At 43.9% G+C, this 15,886-nt stretch overlaps 1 protein-coding gene and 1 pseudogene across 7 annotated transcripts in view; one reads left to right on the top strand and one right to left on the bottom strand.

Moving 5' to 3' along the window:
* The window catches only part of Helz (helicase with zinc finger), a 169,527-nt gene that overhangs the window by 108,178 nt on the left and 45,463 nt on the right, over positions 1-15,886 (bottom strand). For all 7 annotated transcript variants that reach the window (XM_031353638.1, XM_031353640.1, XM_031353639.1 and 4 more), the window contains 2 exons: positions 12,639-12,866; positions 10,166-10,202 (listed from right to left, as the gene is read on the bottom strand). In XM_031353638.1, coding sequence (XP_031209498.1) covers positions 10,166-10,202; positions 12,639-12,848 — 247 coding nt within the window. In that variant the 5' untranslated portion in view covers positions 12,849-12,866. The remainder of the gene's footprint in view (positions 1-10,165; positions 10,203-12,638; positions 12,867-15,886) is intronic.
* Positions 5,333-5,784, top strand: LOC116077149 (annotated as a pseudogene).

The following is a 15,886-nucleotide window of genomic DNA, read 5'->3' as shown; positions in this document are numbered from 1 at the left end:
TCACGGAGATTTCACAAGGCAGGGTATTCTCTACCTTAAATCTCCACCTATATACAAATATAGGTCTGAGGCTGTAGCCCACAGTCAAGAACTAACCCAACATGCACCAGGTCCTGGTTATAACCCCCAGTCACACTCACACACATAGACACACACAAGTAATATGAGGTTAGCACTAATAAGTGTCCAGTCAGCACTGATATAACATTTCTTTTACAGTATCACTCATAACTAAGTACAAGTGGCTCAGACCTGAAACTGCATCTACATTGCAGCCTAGAGTTCAAAGCCTTCCTTGGCAGGACAGCAAGTTCAATGTCAACCTGGGCAACTTGGCAAGAACTCATCTCCAAATATAAAACTGAAGATTTATGTACAACTACAGTTGTTTAATTAGCAAATCCCCTGAAAAGAGCCACTACAAATGAGAATCCTACAACTGAGTTCACCCTGGTTCACAGTTTATTTCTTCCACATCAATTCACACCAAGCAACAACAAAAGACCCGTAATTTAATAAACACTAAGCTTTCAAATATCTTCTCCTTCTATAATTTAGATAAAAGTCCTGTACATCAGGCTGGCGAAGTGGCTCGGCAAGGAAGGGAGCTGCCACCAAGCCTGCCAGCCCTCAGGGTGGAAGATGAAAACCATATCCACAAGTTATTCTCTGTTCCCCACATACACACTATACATGCACATGTACATGCATACACAAAACAAATACAGATAAATGGAATAGAACTTTTAAAATGACCTTTATGTACAAATGTTAATAAACATTTGGAGGAAATCAGACTGAAAGCCAAAATCCAATTCCATAAAGCCTTCAATTCCATTAAGAGATCAAAGCTAGTCGTCCCAGCTTGGACAGATCTCGAGGGCACTGAGTGAGTGAACACAACCATTTCAGGTCAAACATGCTACATATCTGCTTGGACAACATATGCAAGATGACACATGACAGAGGAGAGTGGCTTGTGGTTGGCAGGGGTCAGAAATGGTAGCGAGCGTTGGGTGTGGGGCAGACAGCGCAAGTGAGGTCTTACGGTAACAGAACACTGTGCTGGGGTTGTTGGTGGCTATATGAATTAGCACATGACAAACGGCGCATGCTATACACACTCGTACTAACACTAATTTATTGGTTTTGATACAGCACTAGAGTAACAAAAGTCAAAACCATCATGGAAAAGTATTTGAAGCATATATACGACCTCTCCTTACAACTTCCCAACCTATAATTATTTCAAACTAGAAAAACTTAAATTCTAAACTCCTACTGGAGAAAAAAAAAAGCTTTGTGTCTAGGAAATGCCTTTTTTAAAAGACAGCTGGAGAAGTAGCTCAGCAGATAAGAGCACTTGATGTGAAAGCAAGAGGACCTGTGCTTGAATCCCCAGAGCCCACATAAAAGCCAGGCAAGGCCACACAAGCCAGGGCCCCTGCTGCTGAGGACGAAGGAAGGGAAACCCCAGACCTCAGCAGCAGGACGAACTAGCCCAACAGCAAGCTTCAGTCCTGGGAGCTGGCTCAGTGGTTAAGGATACTTGCTCTTCACTTGTTCCTTTGCCGAGGACCCAAATTTGGTTCCCAACACCCTGTCAGGCAAGCAGATAACTGCCTGTAACTACAGACCCAGGGGATCTAGCATCTCAAGCCTCCATGACATGCATGAGGTCAGCATTCGAGCAACGTGCCCACATACAGGCACATAAACATTGTGGTGACCTGCATAAGAATGGCCCCCACAGGCTCATAGATCTGAATGCTTGGTCACCAGGGAGTGACACTATTTTAAAGATTAGGAATGAATGGAGGAAGCATGCTACTGGGGGTGGGCTTCGAGGTTTCAAAAACCCATGCCTAGCACAGAATCTCTCTCTGAGCCAGCAAATCAGCAAGCAGCTCTTGGCTACTCCTCCAGTACGATTTCTGTCCTGTGTGCCACCGTGTCTCACCATGACGAAATGAACTCTAACCTCTGAAACTGTAAGCAAGCCCTCAATTAAATGCTTTCTTGTCTAAGAGGAGCCTTGGTCAGGATGTCTTTTCACAGCAACAGAACACTGACCAAGACATGCATAACTGAATATAACAAAATAAACACACACACAAAAAAAATAGAGAGCCTCCAGCTTTTTATTTCTAGAATAAAAGAACTACTTTTTTTCTCTGTGTTCTTTTCCTGGTTGTTCAGCATGTAAAGCCCTAAAGTAGAGACGCATAACAGATGTGGATCCAGACAGCAGCATGGCTTCCCACCACAGTCTCACATCAAAGCCACAGTCCTGCTCACAACTGCCACTGCGCCTTAAACACGCTGACTCATCACATAGCCTGTCTCCACAGCTAGAGAACTGAGATGGCAACAGACTTACATAAAACAATGGATTTCAGAGGCCCTGACCTGAGATATTGTGATTAAACACTATTATCCTATCAACTAAATATTTTCCAACAAAGCCTTTTAATTACTGTAAAAACTACAGATTCTCCTTGACTTACAATGTTGTCCCAGCCTTATAAATTCAGTGCAAATTGCAAATAATGTAAACCACAGTACATTTAACTTTCCTCCACTCTGGTAGATTGCCCTTGCTTCTGTGTGCCCTAATTAAACTCACTGAGTCAACCAAAAGGAAAAGGGAGATGGCAGGGACGTGGAAGGGGATACTAGTCAGTGAGATGGGAAGGACCAGGGACGTGGAAGGGGCTACTAATCAGTGAGATGGGAAGGACCAGGGACGTGGAGGGGGACTACTAGTCAGTGAGATGGGAAGGATCAGCGGGAGAAGACAGAGTGTAACGGGGTTAATACAATCAGAATACATCAGGTACATATGTGATGATGCCATGATGAAAGCCATCACTGTGTGTAATTAATAAATGCTAATAAAACACCTTTTCTGAAGTACATTTAAAGGCTGGAGAGATGGCTCAGGGGTCATGAGCACACACTGCTTGTCTGAGGCACCTGAATTTGGTTACCAGCCCTGTGTCAGGCAGCTCACCACCTCCTGCCGCTACAGTTCCAAGGGGGTTGACACCCCCTTCCAGGCTCAGCAGACACCTGCACTCAACCCCTAGACCCACAGACACAGACATAAGTTATACATACACATAATTAAAAATAAAATTAATATTTTAAGTGCCTTTAGGAGCTGGAATATAGCTCAGCTTAAAAATGCCTGCCCGGGCTGGAGAGATGGCTCAGCGGTTAAGAGCACTGCCTGCTTTTCCAAAGGTCCTGAGTTCAAATCCCAGCAACTACATGGTGGCTCACAACCATCCATAACAAGATCTGATGCCCACATCTGGAGTGTCTGAAGACAACTATAGTGTACTTATATATAATAAATAAATAAATCTTTAAAAAAAATGACTGCCTAACACACGGCTCTGGGGAGATAGTCTGCCACCACAACCAAAAAATAAACTAAAATAAAATAAAGCCCCAATTTTTCCAAATACCCCAACTACCAATGCTAGCAACATAATATACTTGCTTCTGGGGACTGGTTTTTTGGCCTCTCGATCCTGGAGCTAACTGGGACTCACTGTAGCTGCTCAGTATGATTAGAGAGCATCAAATCACACTTCAATAGCCCTGAAAAAGGCCAAAATTCAAAGCACAGCTTCCACTAGATACTTACTGCTCTTTCACAACCACAACAGCAGAAAAGGATCATTTTAACTCCAGAATTATGTATCGGTATCTAATCTAAATTCTTCTGAGAAGAAAAGTCATTAAAGATGTCAACATTTCCCCTAGGAAAACCACCCAAGGCTCACTCATTCAGTACCCTGCCAATTTCTTAGGTCCCAGGCTAGCCACCTAACAGGGGTTGCTGGGTCACCTGTCAATTTCTTGGGTCCCAGGCTAGCCACCTAACAGGGGTTGCTGGTACACCTGCCAATTTCTTAGGTCCCAGGCTAGCCACCTAACAGGGGTTGCTGGGTCACCTGTCAATTTCTTGGGTCCCAGGCTAGCCACCTAACAGGGTTGCTGGTTGCACCATCACATGCTTCACAGGTGAAGTATCACTAACATGAACTTGTGATGGTGACTTTTTAACTTGACAAAACTCTTGGCTAGGGTTTCAGAACTATATTACCTGACAATGTTTATAACAATCAGGGTTCATCTAAAATATCACAAATCATTATTTCATTCAATTTGTTAGTATACAAAGTCCTACAGGGCTAACAAGGTGACTCAGTGGATAAAACTACTTGATGCCAAATCTGGTGCTCTAAGCTCCATCCTTAAAACTCACATGGTAGAAGAACAAGCCCTACTAAGTTGTCCCCTGACAAGCCCTACCGCACACAGGAGCACCCATATACCCACATGTACATGTGTACACACACACACACACACACACACACACACACACACACACACACACACGAAGGAATAAACAAACACATTTCACACAATTCTAAGTTTCCTATATAATGAAAATTTCAAAAGCATTAGAATCATTTCATTATGTGTCCCTACCCTGTTTTATATTCAAATATCAAAAACTGATTCAACCACATCACTTAACCAATGGTCACCGGCTTCAAAACCAGATCCCAACAGCACCCTGAGTCTGTTTCTAAAAGCCATGAGCTCAGTCCATGTACTTTATTTTCTAACTGAGACACAGTACATACCCATCTTTATAAGGAATTGACAGCTATTTTAGAAGGCTGAATTCCACCTTCAAGACTTTATAACTCTTTGTTGAATTTCAATTAAATAAGTAAATTATAAAAATATATTAAGAGCAACCAAATAAATCAGATGGACTAGGTCTCAGATAATGTTTTTAAGACCCACTGTTTACGGGCCGGTGAGATGGCTCAGCGGTAAGAGCACTCACTGACTGCTCTTCTGAAGATCCTGAGTTTGGATCCCAGCAACCACATGGTGGCTCACAACCACCCATAATGAGATCGGACACCCTCTTCTGGTGCATCTGAAGACAGCTACAGTGAATTACGCCAGAGCGAGCAGGGCCAGAGTAAGCCAGGCTGGCAGAAGGTCCTGAATTCAATTCCCAGCAGCCACATACATGACAGCTCACATCTCTACAGTGTACTCATATACATAAAATAAATCTTTTAAAAAAAATCACTGTTTACTTTGTTAAATTAACAAAATATTGTGTTTATGTAGCAATGGCCTCAGTGTTTTAGAGATAAATACTGAAACATTTAGAAGTCATTAGTTACTTTAAAACATTTTAAAACACAGGGCCAGGAAGACGGCTCAACAGGTAAAGGTGCTTGCAGCTGAGCCTGATGATGAGCTCACTGAGTCCCACATCCCACGTAATAGAATGAGTGAAGGGAGTACAATAAGAATTACTTTGGGAAAGAACACTATGTACTTCATATGCCAGTGACTAGTGGACTGTGTGTGCCCACCCCACAGATAACCATTCTACAGTTCCTGTGGGATCAAACAGAATTTCATAAGAACATATGGACAGAGAGGAGAAACCATAGCAACCATGAAGGCCCTGCACCACATATGCCAAATTAGTATCTTCTGAGGGTCACCAAGTTACTCTAAAAAGAGAACACACCCTACCATCAGCAACAATGAAGACCATGAACCAGGACAGTTGGCTGAGAATGAAACCAATTTTAGAGAGATTCTTCTACTGCTATGGAAAGTATTTAGCTACAAGGGAACACTAACAATTTCACAGAGCTTAACTAATTCCCAACTGCTCTTGAAACTGCATTAGAACTGCTGATGGATGCAAATTTCCTAGATAGTAAATAAAAAATTATAAGCTTTCAATTTTATATGTGTACATATACATACATGTAAGAATTATTTAAGTGAGAAAAGCGTATGTATTTTCAGTATTGCTGTAGACAAGCATCTATATAACACTTAAATTGATTGTTGTTTTATATCAAACAACTTTTATAATACTCATTTTTATTGTTATAATATTTTATAAATTTTAAGGAATATGACAAAAAAAGATACTGTAGGTATTGAAGAGTGGGTCTCTGGGAGGAGTTGGGGTACAAAAGGGAAACAAGAATGTGATTTAATTCTATTTACTTAAAACGTTTTTAACTGTTAACAAATTCAGACAAATTGAAATCATGTAACTTTTCTCATCATAATGCAATAAAACTTAAAAAAAAAAAAATTATTTAAGAAGGGCCAGGCATACTGGCACACACCTAATTCCAGCACTCTGATCTCCGTGAGTTCCAGGCCAGCCTGGTCTACATAGGAAGTTCCAGGACAGCCAGAGACTAACTCAAAAAGATAGAGAGAGAGAGAAAGAGAGAGAGAAAGAGAGAGAGAGAGAGAAAGAGAGAAAGAGAGAGAGAGCGCACTACTTTTTGATGTAGTGATATTCTGTGATGTTTCAAGAAAGTAGGAATTAAATTTGAAGGTCACCGTCACCTGTTTCTTGGCAATGGTATTCAATACAACATATGTATCAAAATCAATGTAGTTTGGCTAATGAGCTGTTTATTTTTAAAACGATCCACACATACATACACAAATTACAAAAAGATGCAAACTGACCCCACAATAGAAGAATGAGCATCACACTCTATAAAATGTACACATGAAGACACTGGTCTGACTGAGGCACTCGCGATAGCTCTCCAGGCCTGTCCTCGGTTAACAGAAACCCAGCAAGAGCTTCCTCCTGCTTGTTAGTCAACTGACTGGTCTAGCCATACCATATACATTACACAAAAATAACATTGCTGAGAACTGAGAAAAATTTTATGTGAAATCAGAATTCTATAGCTACATGGGTAACGTTAGTCAACAGTGTCTAATGACTACTTGAAATGATCAACACTGTAGAGATGCTTTTGTACAAACTTTATAATGGGGTAGGAAGACAGCTCTTTCTAGGTAATGTGGTTAAAAGAGGGTAAAGTGTTTGCCACACAAGCATGAGAAGCTGAGCTCAGATCCCAACGTACAGCAGGGCAAGTCTGTACCCAGTGCTGGGAGCGGGGAGCGCAGACCGCGGAATCTCAGGAGCCTGCTGGCCATCAGCCTCACCGAGCAAGGAGCTCCAGGTCTAGTGAAATACCATGTGTCCAAAATAAGAAGAATTAAAGAAAAGTAGAGGCCACCCAAAGTCAACCTCTGGCCCCATGCACGATGCTCACACACACCTGCACATACAAGAGGACCACTTCCACCAAATGTCGGAACAAATGTGCAGTGGTGGCACACGCCTTTAATCCAGCACATGGGACGCAGAGGCAGGTGGTTCTCTGATTGGAGGCCAGCCTGCTCTGTAGAGCAAATTCCAGGACAGCCAGGGCTGTTACACAGAAAAACCCTGTCTCAAGAAAAAAAACAAGGGGGCTGGTGAGATGGCTCAGGGGGTAAGAGCACCGATTACTCTTCCGAAGGTCATGAGCTCGAATCCCAGCAACCACATGGTGGTTCACAACCACCTGTAATGAGATCTGATGCCCTCTTCTAGTGCGTCTGAAGACAGCTACAGTGTACTTATAATAGATACCTAATAAATAAATCTTTAAAAAAAAAAGAAAAAAAAAGAAAAATAACAAAAACAAAAAACAATAGGACCACTTCCAAGTTCTTTGGTGCCACCTAAAAGAAGTAGGGAACACAGAGACTATAATAAATAAAGCCCTTCCTTGTTGAGAGCCAACTACCTCTCACTTTAACACACAGCACCGAGTGAACACAGGTGTGGATACAATTTCCCCCTTCATTTGTATTATTTCCTTGGGAGAGGATCCTAGAAATGAGATTAGAGGATCAAGGGTCAGAACAAATGTCCAACCTGCACTCCACTGCCCTGACACCACCGAGTATACTCACCATGTGTCACAACAACTTCCTCTTTGCAATGGCTAAACTTTTACCCTGGTAATTCTGGTAAATCTGGGTTTTGTTTTGTTTTGTCTGTTCTTAAACAAGGTCTCCCTATGTAGCTCTGGCTGTCCTAGAACTCACTCTGTAGACCAGGCTGGTGGTGAACTCAGAGATCCACCTGCCTCTGCCTCCTGAGTGCTGGGATTAAAGGCGTGCGCTACTATGCCTGGCTATTGAATTCATTTGTTTTAAAATGTGTGTAATTTTAAAATGCTAAGTAGTTGAGCAAGCCTGCTCTACTCAGTGAGTCCCAGAGAGCCGGAGCTATGTGGAGAGAGACACTATCTTTATATTAAAATAAGAAAAAAAATAAATAAATAAAACAGAAAAGTGAACATTTCCCCTCACCAACATTTATTCTTCATGACTTTTCACAAATCATATAATCTCCTGGGACATCTTTATGCACATTCCCCAAATGTGATGACTTAAAACTTCTCAAGAAGTCAGGAGGGCTGGAGAGATGGCTCAGCGGTTAAGAGCACTGACTGCTCTTCCAGAGATCCTGAGTTCAATTCCCAGCAACCACATGGTGGCTCACAACCATCTATAATGGAGATCCGATTCCCTCATCTTTTAAAAAAAAAAAAAAACCCAGGAAAGTGAAAATTAAAGAGATGGGACCAATTCTTATATATGAGATAGGCAAAGTTTCAAATCTGTGGGGGTTTGGCATCAGGAGTGTGGGGAACATTCACACATATTGCAGAGGGCAAGAGCATGTCACACTACAGGCTGACGGCGCCTATAAAAACACCAGCAGCACACAATTACCCTAAGCCAACACTCAAGACTAGGTAGGAAACAACGGCAACAATAAGCAAGAATGTGTTTATTATCAGGTGGACAAGCCAGAACCTGCTGGAGGCTCACCTCACCAGTTTGGGAAATGACGGACTATGTCACAGGACACAAGGAAATGCATATCATGAACTGCAGGCACTGCATTAACACTAACTTGGAAAGACAGCCATGCTACAGTGTGGCAAGCAACGCTGTCATAAGCATACGTACATGCGTTCAAGGTCTTGTTTTGTCTGTTTTTGTTTCTTAATGTTTTTAAATGTTATTTTATGTGTGTGGAGTGTTTTGTCTATGTCTATATATATGAACCTTGCTTGTGCCTGGTGATCCTCGTACCTGCTACGCTATCTCTCCAGCCCCACTTTAAAACTATTTGCTAATGGGGAAAAAAAACCCATATATGTATTATAAGCATCTGTATTTCTTAGTACAGGAAAAGGCAGGCTTGCTAAGCACACCATTTCTCCAGATGAGACTAAGACGGTACATCTCTCTATATGGCATTATATCTGCTTAATGTTTTTTAGAAATGTCCAAAGATGACAGGAATATCTCTAATTCTAATTTAAGTGCCAAACCACTATAATTCTATTGCAAGGTTCACAGAGAGGCCACTGACCTTGAATGACTAATGTCTAAAATATGCCCCACGTACCATGGAAGTATGTAGCAGGGCTTGGTAAGGTATAAAATAAGTATTTAATTCTTTTTTAAAGTTTTGACACAAAAAAAAATTAGGAGGCAAAGAAACTAGCAAACAAACAAACAAAAAAACCTAACATCAAATAGCTCAGCCTGAACCCCCAGTTCTGGATAAATGAAACATGACTTACATTATCCAAGCCACTGAGCTGTGTGAGTCGCCCAGCAGGAGAGCGTGGGAAGGCACACTGAACCCTTCACTCTCAGGATCCTGGACACTCTACTGAGATACAGCAACGGCCAGGAAAAGGATTTCCACACAATGAGCACTCAGAGAATGTGGATCTTATTGGTCTCAACTTCCGGCCACAAGAAAACAGGAAAGAGAACTCCAAAACATTCCAGACATACTACTAAGGAACATACTTGCCTCGTTTAAAAGAAAGGACAGATATTTTCAACATATTAAGTTTAGCACTTTTACCAGCATGTGATGATACATTTCTTAAATGTGGCACTTACAGACTATAACTTTTGCCAGACTTTAAAGAACTCACTCTAAATGCTCCTTGAGGGAGCGAAGGGGTATGTGGGACAGGAATGTCAACAGTCATGCCCACATGCTCGCCTGGTATATGCCTGTCACAGCAGGACAATCCAATCCTTCACGTCAGTAAGATAGGATTTTTAACATTATAATTGCTTTTGAAATTGGCAGATGAAAATTAAAAAAAAAAAGCCAATCCTTAAACTTTGTTCACTTTAATAATTTTTAAAAATCTTCAAATCAGAAAAGGATCCCATTTTTTAAACATACCATGCCTACAATCTTCATCAGCTTGCCCGTAGTTTTTCTACAAAAAGAAAAGAAAAGACACGAGGTAAACTGACATGCTTAAAGGCTGCTTTTAAGACCCGGCAGAACAGAGGAGCTGAGAGCTGTCTCTGAGGAGAACTACGAATGCTGTCTGTCTATCACTCACAGGGATGGCTCACGCCTATGCTCTCTGAGGGTTCCTCCTCCACACCACAGTGAGCTTGCCCTGCACCCACCCCCATAGCATTCTCACCTCCTTCAGCTTCCAAGCTACACAACCTCCTCCAGCACCTCTTCTTGCCCTGCCAATGGCTTGACTAAGAATTCCCACGTCACAGCTGTGTCGACCTCCTTCCCAGCAGCCTCTCCTCACGCCTGCTCCCTTCTAAACCAACCAACCATCCACCTCCAAACTTCTTCTACTCTACCACACCTCTGCATGGCTCCTTTCCACTGATTCATTCTGAAACAAACGTACTATTATTTTTCCCAACTTAAAAAACGTTCTTGCCAGGCGGTGGTGGCGCACACCTTTAATCCCAGCACTTGGGAGGCAGAGGCAGGCGGATTTCTGAGTTCGAGGCCAGCCTTGTCTACAGAGTGAGCTCTAGGACAGACAAGGCTACACAGAGAAACCGTCTCGAAAAAAAAACAAGAGAAAAAAAAAGTTCTCACTGAGCCAGGTGTGGTGGTGCACGTCTTTAGTCCCAGTAAACAAGTAGAGACAGGGCAGATCTCTGAGTTTGAGGCCAGCCTGGTCTACAGAGCAAATCCCAAAACAGCCAGGAGTACACAGAGAAACCCTAAACCCTGTCTTGCAAGGGGTAGGGAGCACTTAACAGAGATGACTCAGTGATTAAGAGCACCGGCTACTCTTCCAGAGGAATTTAGGTTCAATTCCCAGAACCCACATGGTGGCTCCCAACTGTCTATAACTCTAGTTCCAGGTGATCTGATGCCCTCACACAGACACAAATGCAGCCAAAACATCATTGCACGTAAAGTAAAAATAACTATGATTTCAAAAATTAAAATTTAAAAAAAAACTAAACTTGTGACTTTACTTCTACCTTTTTCCACTGGCTCCTTTTTTTTTTTTTTTAACTCTGGTGCTTGTGGCAGAACATCTGGCAGAGTTGGCTCTGCAAGCTTGTAAACCTTCATTCCAGAGGCAGAAGCAGGAGGATCACCAATTGGAGACCAGCCTGCTCTACATAGAGAGGCTCAGACCAGCCAGGGCTACGCAGTGAGACTGTCTGAAGAAAGAAAAACATAAAAAAGAGTTCCTGCCCTGCCTCCCTCAGGTTCTATTTAAGTCAGACTAAGTAAGTTACTCCCGTCATGGCCACCAGCAACCTACACTACATGCTGTACATAAACTGACTCAGCCCTAGGTCATCCCAATAGTCCCCAATGGTCCCCTTGCATACATTCATATCCCTTTATGTAGGGTCTCTCTGCATAGCCTTAGCTGTTCTGGAATTCACTATGTAAAGGGGGCTGCCCTCGAACTCATAGAAATGCTCCTGCCTCTGCCTCCTGAGTGCTGGGATTAACGGCATGTACTACTATGCTCATCACTTTTTCTTTCCATTTTTTTGAGACAGGGTTTCTCTGTGTAGCCCTGGCTATCCTGGAACCCTCTTTGAAGTCCAGGCTGGCCTCAAACTCAAGAGAGTTTTGCCTTTGCCTCCCAATTGCTGGGATCAAAGGCATGCGCCACCTCTGCCCGGCTATTTTTTTTTTTAAACAGACTATTTTGAAAACTAGTCTAAGGGTTCCTGATGAATCAAATCCCACCCTGCTCTGCCCCAGCTGCTGTAGCAGGCCCCAGTCACCCCTGTGAATGACTCAGAGAGCCCAACAGATTCCACTGCCCTACCCTCTCCCTCTCCCCTCACTCATGCTACCCTACTTACACCAGCCCAGCTACTGTTCAAATTTGACCGTGATGCCTCTGCCTCAGGGTCCCTGCCTGTTTCCTTTCCTCCAGATCTCCACAGGCTCACCCTCATTTCCCTTCCTATCACTTTCTTATTGGCTGACCCCAAGCAGCCTGGGTAAATGACCATCTCCTGCATGGCTGCTCCCTGGTCCCTGGGCCCTCTCCTTTCAACATGCTGTTAACCTAGTGTGCAGCCACCTGCAGCAGCCACTACTTCTACCTAACTAGACTGTGACAGGAAGAAGGCCTCGCTCTCTTACAGTGTACGTGTGAAGGTCCTAGAACAGTGTCTATCAGACAGATGTGCTCCATAAACACGTATTGAATGAGTTGATTGCCATAGCAAAGTTTGTAAAGTTTGAAAATATGGTTGTTTGCTGTTGAGAATGTTCTGCAATCACCAGGTATTTCCCTCATTATCTGCTCAGGCCCAAGCTTGCTCATTTGTATAGAAGGTGTCCAGCATATGGTCCTTGTAATTACTGGTCCATCACAGCTCGTCACTGGTTACTAACAGCATTCACTCACCAATTGCAAGAATGAAGCAATTCTGTAAAGAAGACTCTCGATTTTGATGCGCTCAATCTCCACTGGGCACGGCCCTGTGAAGTCTGCCATGGAGTACTGGCCAAGAGAGAGCAGGGCGTCTGTGCAGTGCTGGAGGGCCATGTCATAGTCCTGCCTCTGCAGTGACGCACACGCTTGTTCACATGACCTTTCAGCTCTTCTGTCTTCCATGACTCAGGGACAAAAATCCTAAACATGAGAAAAGAATAATGTGACTTAAAGATTCAGCAAAGGGCTGGAGAGATGGCTCAGCAACTAAGAGCACTTGCAACTCTTACAGAGAACCCAGATTCGGGACCCAGGTTCACCTCCTGGGCGACTCACAGCCAACTCTAATACCAGTTCCAGAGGATCTGATGGCTTCCTTAGGTACCTGTATGCACATAGTGAACATACACTTGGAGGCACACACCTAAGCAAAAAATGTTTTCAAATAATAAGAAAGATCTTTTTTAAAAAAATGAGACACAGATACACAGTAACACTTATAAACTCTACCCCATGCCCACCCCAGCAGCTGAACGCCCTTGCTGAGGGCCTCCTTCAACAAGCACCTGGCCACAGCTATTTTATTTATATTATTTTATGAAGCCTTTATTTACTAAGATCCATGCTAAACTACCCACCATAAGCCACCAGGATTGAATTCTTCATAAGTGAAACATAAATGAATGCTACAAAGTGCAGATTAAAACAAGATTCCATTTTTTTTTTTTTGACCAAAGGAGCAGAAGAAACTTTTGTGTCTAAACCTTCAAGTTCCAGCCTCTCTTTAGTCTTGCACCTCTGTCATTATGAAAATCTAAATCCACATTGTGTAGGATTTTTGTCTCACACCCTTAAAAAAGTTAGCCAAAGTCCGAGCTGGGCATTACTTCAACTCCGCCCACATTCCCAGAAGGCCAGGCCATGTGTGAACAGCCCCAAACACAGAGATAGCGCATGAGGTCATTGCTTTCCAGGATCTCAGAGGTTAGCCGAGGAGCCTACGCACAGGCTACCAAAGACCAGAGACTCACTCCATCTGAGGCATGAGCTGGCTCAAGAGGTGACCAAGAGCTCACCATACAGACCACAGCAGGAGCAAACTCCAGCTATCCAGAGACAAACGTTCAGCTGCACTAGAGGGCTCAGTGGGTAAAGGCACTTGCCACCCAACCTGGCAGCCCGCCAATCCCTGACAAGCACAAGGTAGAAGAACCAACTCCTTCAAGTTTTCCTCTGACCTCTACACATGCGCCCACACATGCACCCACAAGGACATTTTTTTAAAAAAATGTTCTAAAAAGGAAGTAAATGTTCAGCTGAACTCAGCAAGAGGAGATAAACCACACTTTAAACTCAAGATGCCAAAAGCAGTAGGGTAGGGAAGGAAGAACTATGGGTTAAATACCATGACGGGGAGGTCCTTCCCACCAGTAACAGCACATGGTTGTAAACAGCACATGGTTGTAAACAGCACATGGTTGTAAACAGGTTGTAAACAAAGCCGGAACCTATCCGCGGAACCAATCAGCGTCTCAGTGGTAGAGCCCTGGCGAGCATATACAGGGTTGAGTATGATTCCAGGGCTATGTAAGGGGAGGAAAAGAGAAGTAACCTATCAATATCAGTCCTCTGGAGGACAATCAGTAGGCGGGAATGGCAGCACTGACCACTGTGGGCAAAGCAGAGCCTGGAGCCAGCGAGATGGCTTGGTGGAGAGAGATGCTTGCTGCCATACTGACAAATGGAGCTGATCCCAGGGAACCACACGGTAGGAACAAACCAGCTTGTCTGACCTCACATGTGCTCTGTGGCAGGTGTGCACACCTTCATTCACACAAAAGTAACTAAAACCCAAGCAGCTGGGTGCAGCGGTGAGCACTTTTCTGGGCTGGGTTATCTGAGGGAGACCCACACTACCTCTGGATCCTGTGAAGTAGAGGACCAGTCTTCCTCTGTCCACACTCCCTGATAAGAGCCTACAGACAGGGACCGGAAAGAAGGAAGCTTTGCTTTGTCCTGCTTGGCCCCACCCACACAGGAGGGTCCATCTGTCCTGTTGCTGAGGCATTCCTTGGCCGGTGTTAAAACCTAACTTCTGCAGGATTCCAGCACAGACGGAAGATGGGCAGCTCTCCAAGACTGGGACTCTAGCACCGGAGAGAGACGGCTGAGAGATCCAGTCTTGTGGATTAAACACCTGCCGGATCCCTCACCTTTCCATGGGAGGTAGTCACTGTTGGACCACTTGGGTCACATCCTATAAGCCACTCTAATAAACCCATATGTATTAGTTCACTCTATTAGAGAGAGAAAACCCAGGGAAAGAGTTCAAGAAGGAGACAATAGGAGGGCCTGCAGGATGGCTCAATAAAAGTGCTTCCTCGAAGAGCCCACCAGCTTGTGTGACCCACATATTCCACAGTGGAAGGAGCACCATCTAACCACACACACATGTGTACCGTGACAGCAGAAATTCAAGCCTGCTTCTCCCCATGCCTTCACTGGGAACAGAGTCTGGCAGAGACAACCTGGTTGTAAGAAGTGGCAGCGAAGTACTGCTTCAAGGCCAGCTCCTGCCAACCCTCCTCCCCACCCTCATCAAGGCTGCAGCCTGCTTCCCTTGGTCAATTCTCTTAGCCTTTCTTCTGCTCTGACAACCTCCATGCTCCCCATTGTGTCCCGCCACTTACTCAGCCTACAGCAGCAGTTTCCAACCTGTGGGTCGCAGCCACTTTGGAGCTGAAGGACCTTTCACAGGGGTTGCCTAAGGCCATCAAGAGACACAGGTACATTATGATTCAGAAGCATAATTACAATTATGAAATAGCAACAAAAATAATTTCATGGCTGGGGTCAGCACAACACGAGGAACTGTATGGAAGGGTCACAGCATCAGGAAGGTGGAGAAGCTGGCCTACAGAAATGCTCCCAGCTGCCATGCCCAGCTCCAACCTTGATAACCTGGCTCTGCCCTCACTAAGCTGTTCTGCTGCCATAAACTGCAGTGCAGAATGAGAGGCATCAGAACTGAGCACAGCCCTTTAGCTTCCATACTGCTGACGCTGCACAGACAGACACACTGAAGGGACAAGACAAGAGGGTCGAAGGAGACACAGCAGCAGTATATGTCAGCAGTTAGCAATACGAGTAGTATATGAGATGCAATACAGTACTCTCTAACTTTCTTAATGTTAGTTAGCGTGAGTGTGTGGTGTGTGTGT

This window comes from Mastomys coucha, unplaced genomic scaffold (assembly GCF_008632895.1).
Source record: "Mastomys coucha isolate ucsf_1 unplaced genomic scaffold, UCSF_Mcou_1 pScaffold5, whole genome shotgun sequence".
In the NCBI taxonomy this organism is placed as follows: domain Eukaryota; kingdom Metazoa; phylum Chordata; class Mammalia; order Rodentia; family Muridae; genus Mastomys; species Mastomys coucha.
Note: the sequence above shows the minus strand (reverse complement) of the source record. Positions and strands in the feature narration are given on the sequence as shown.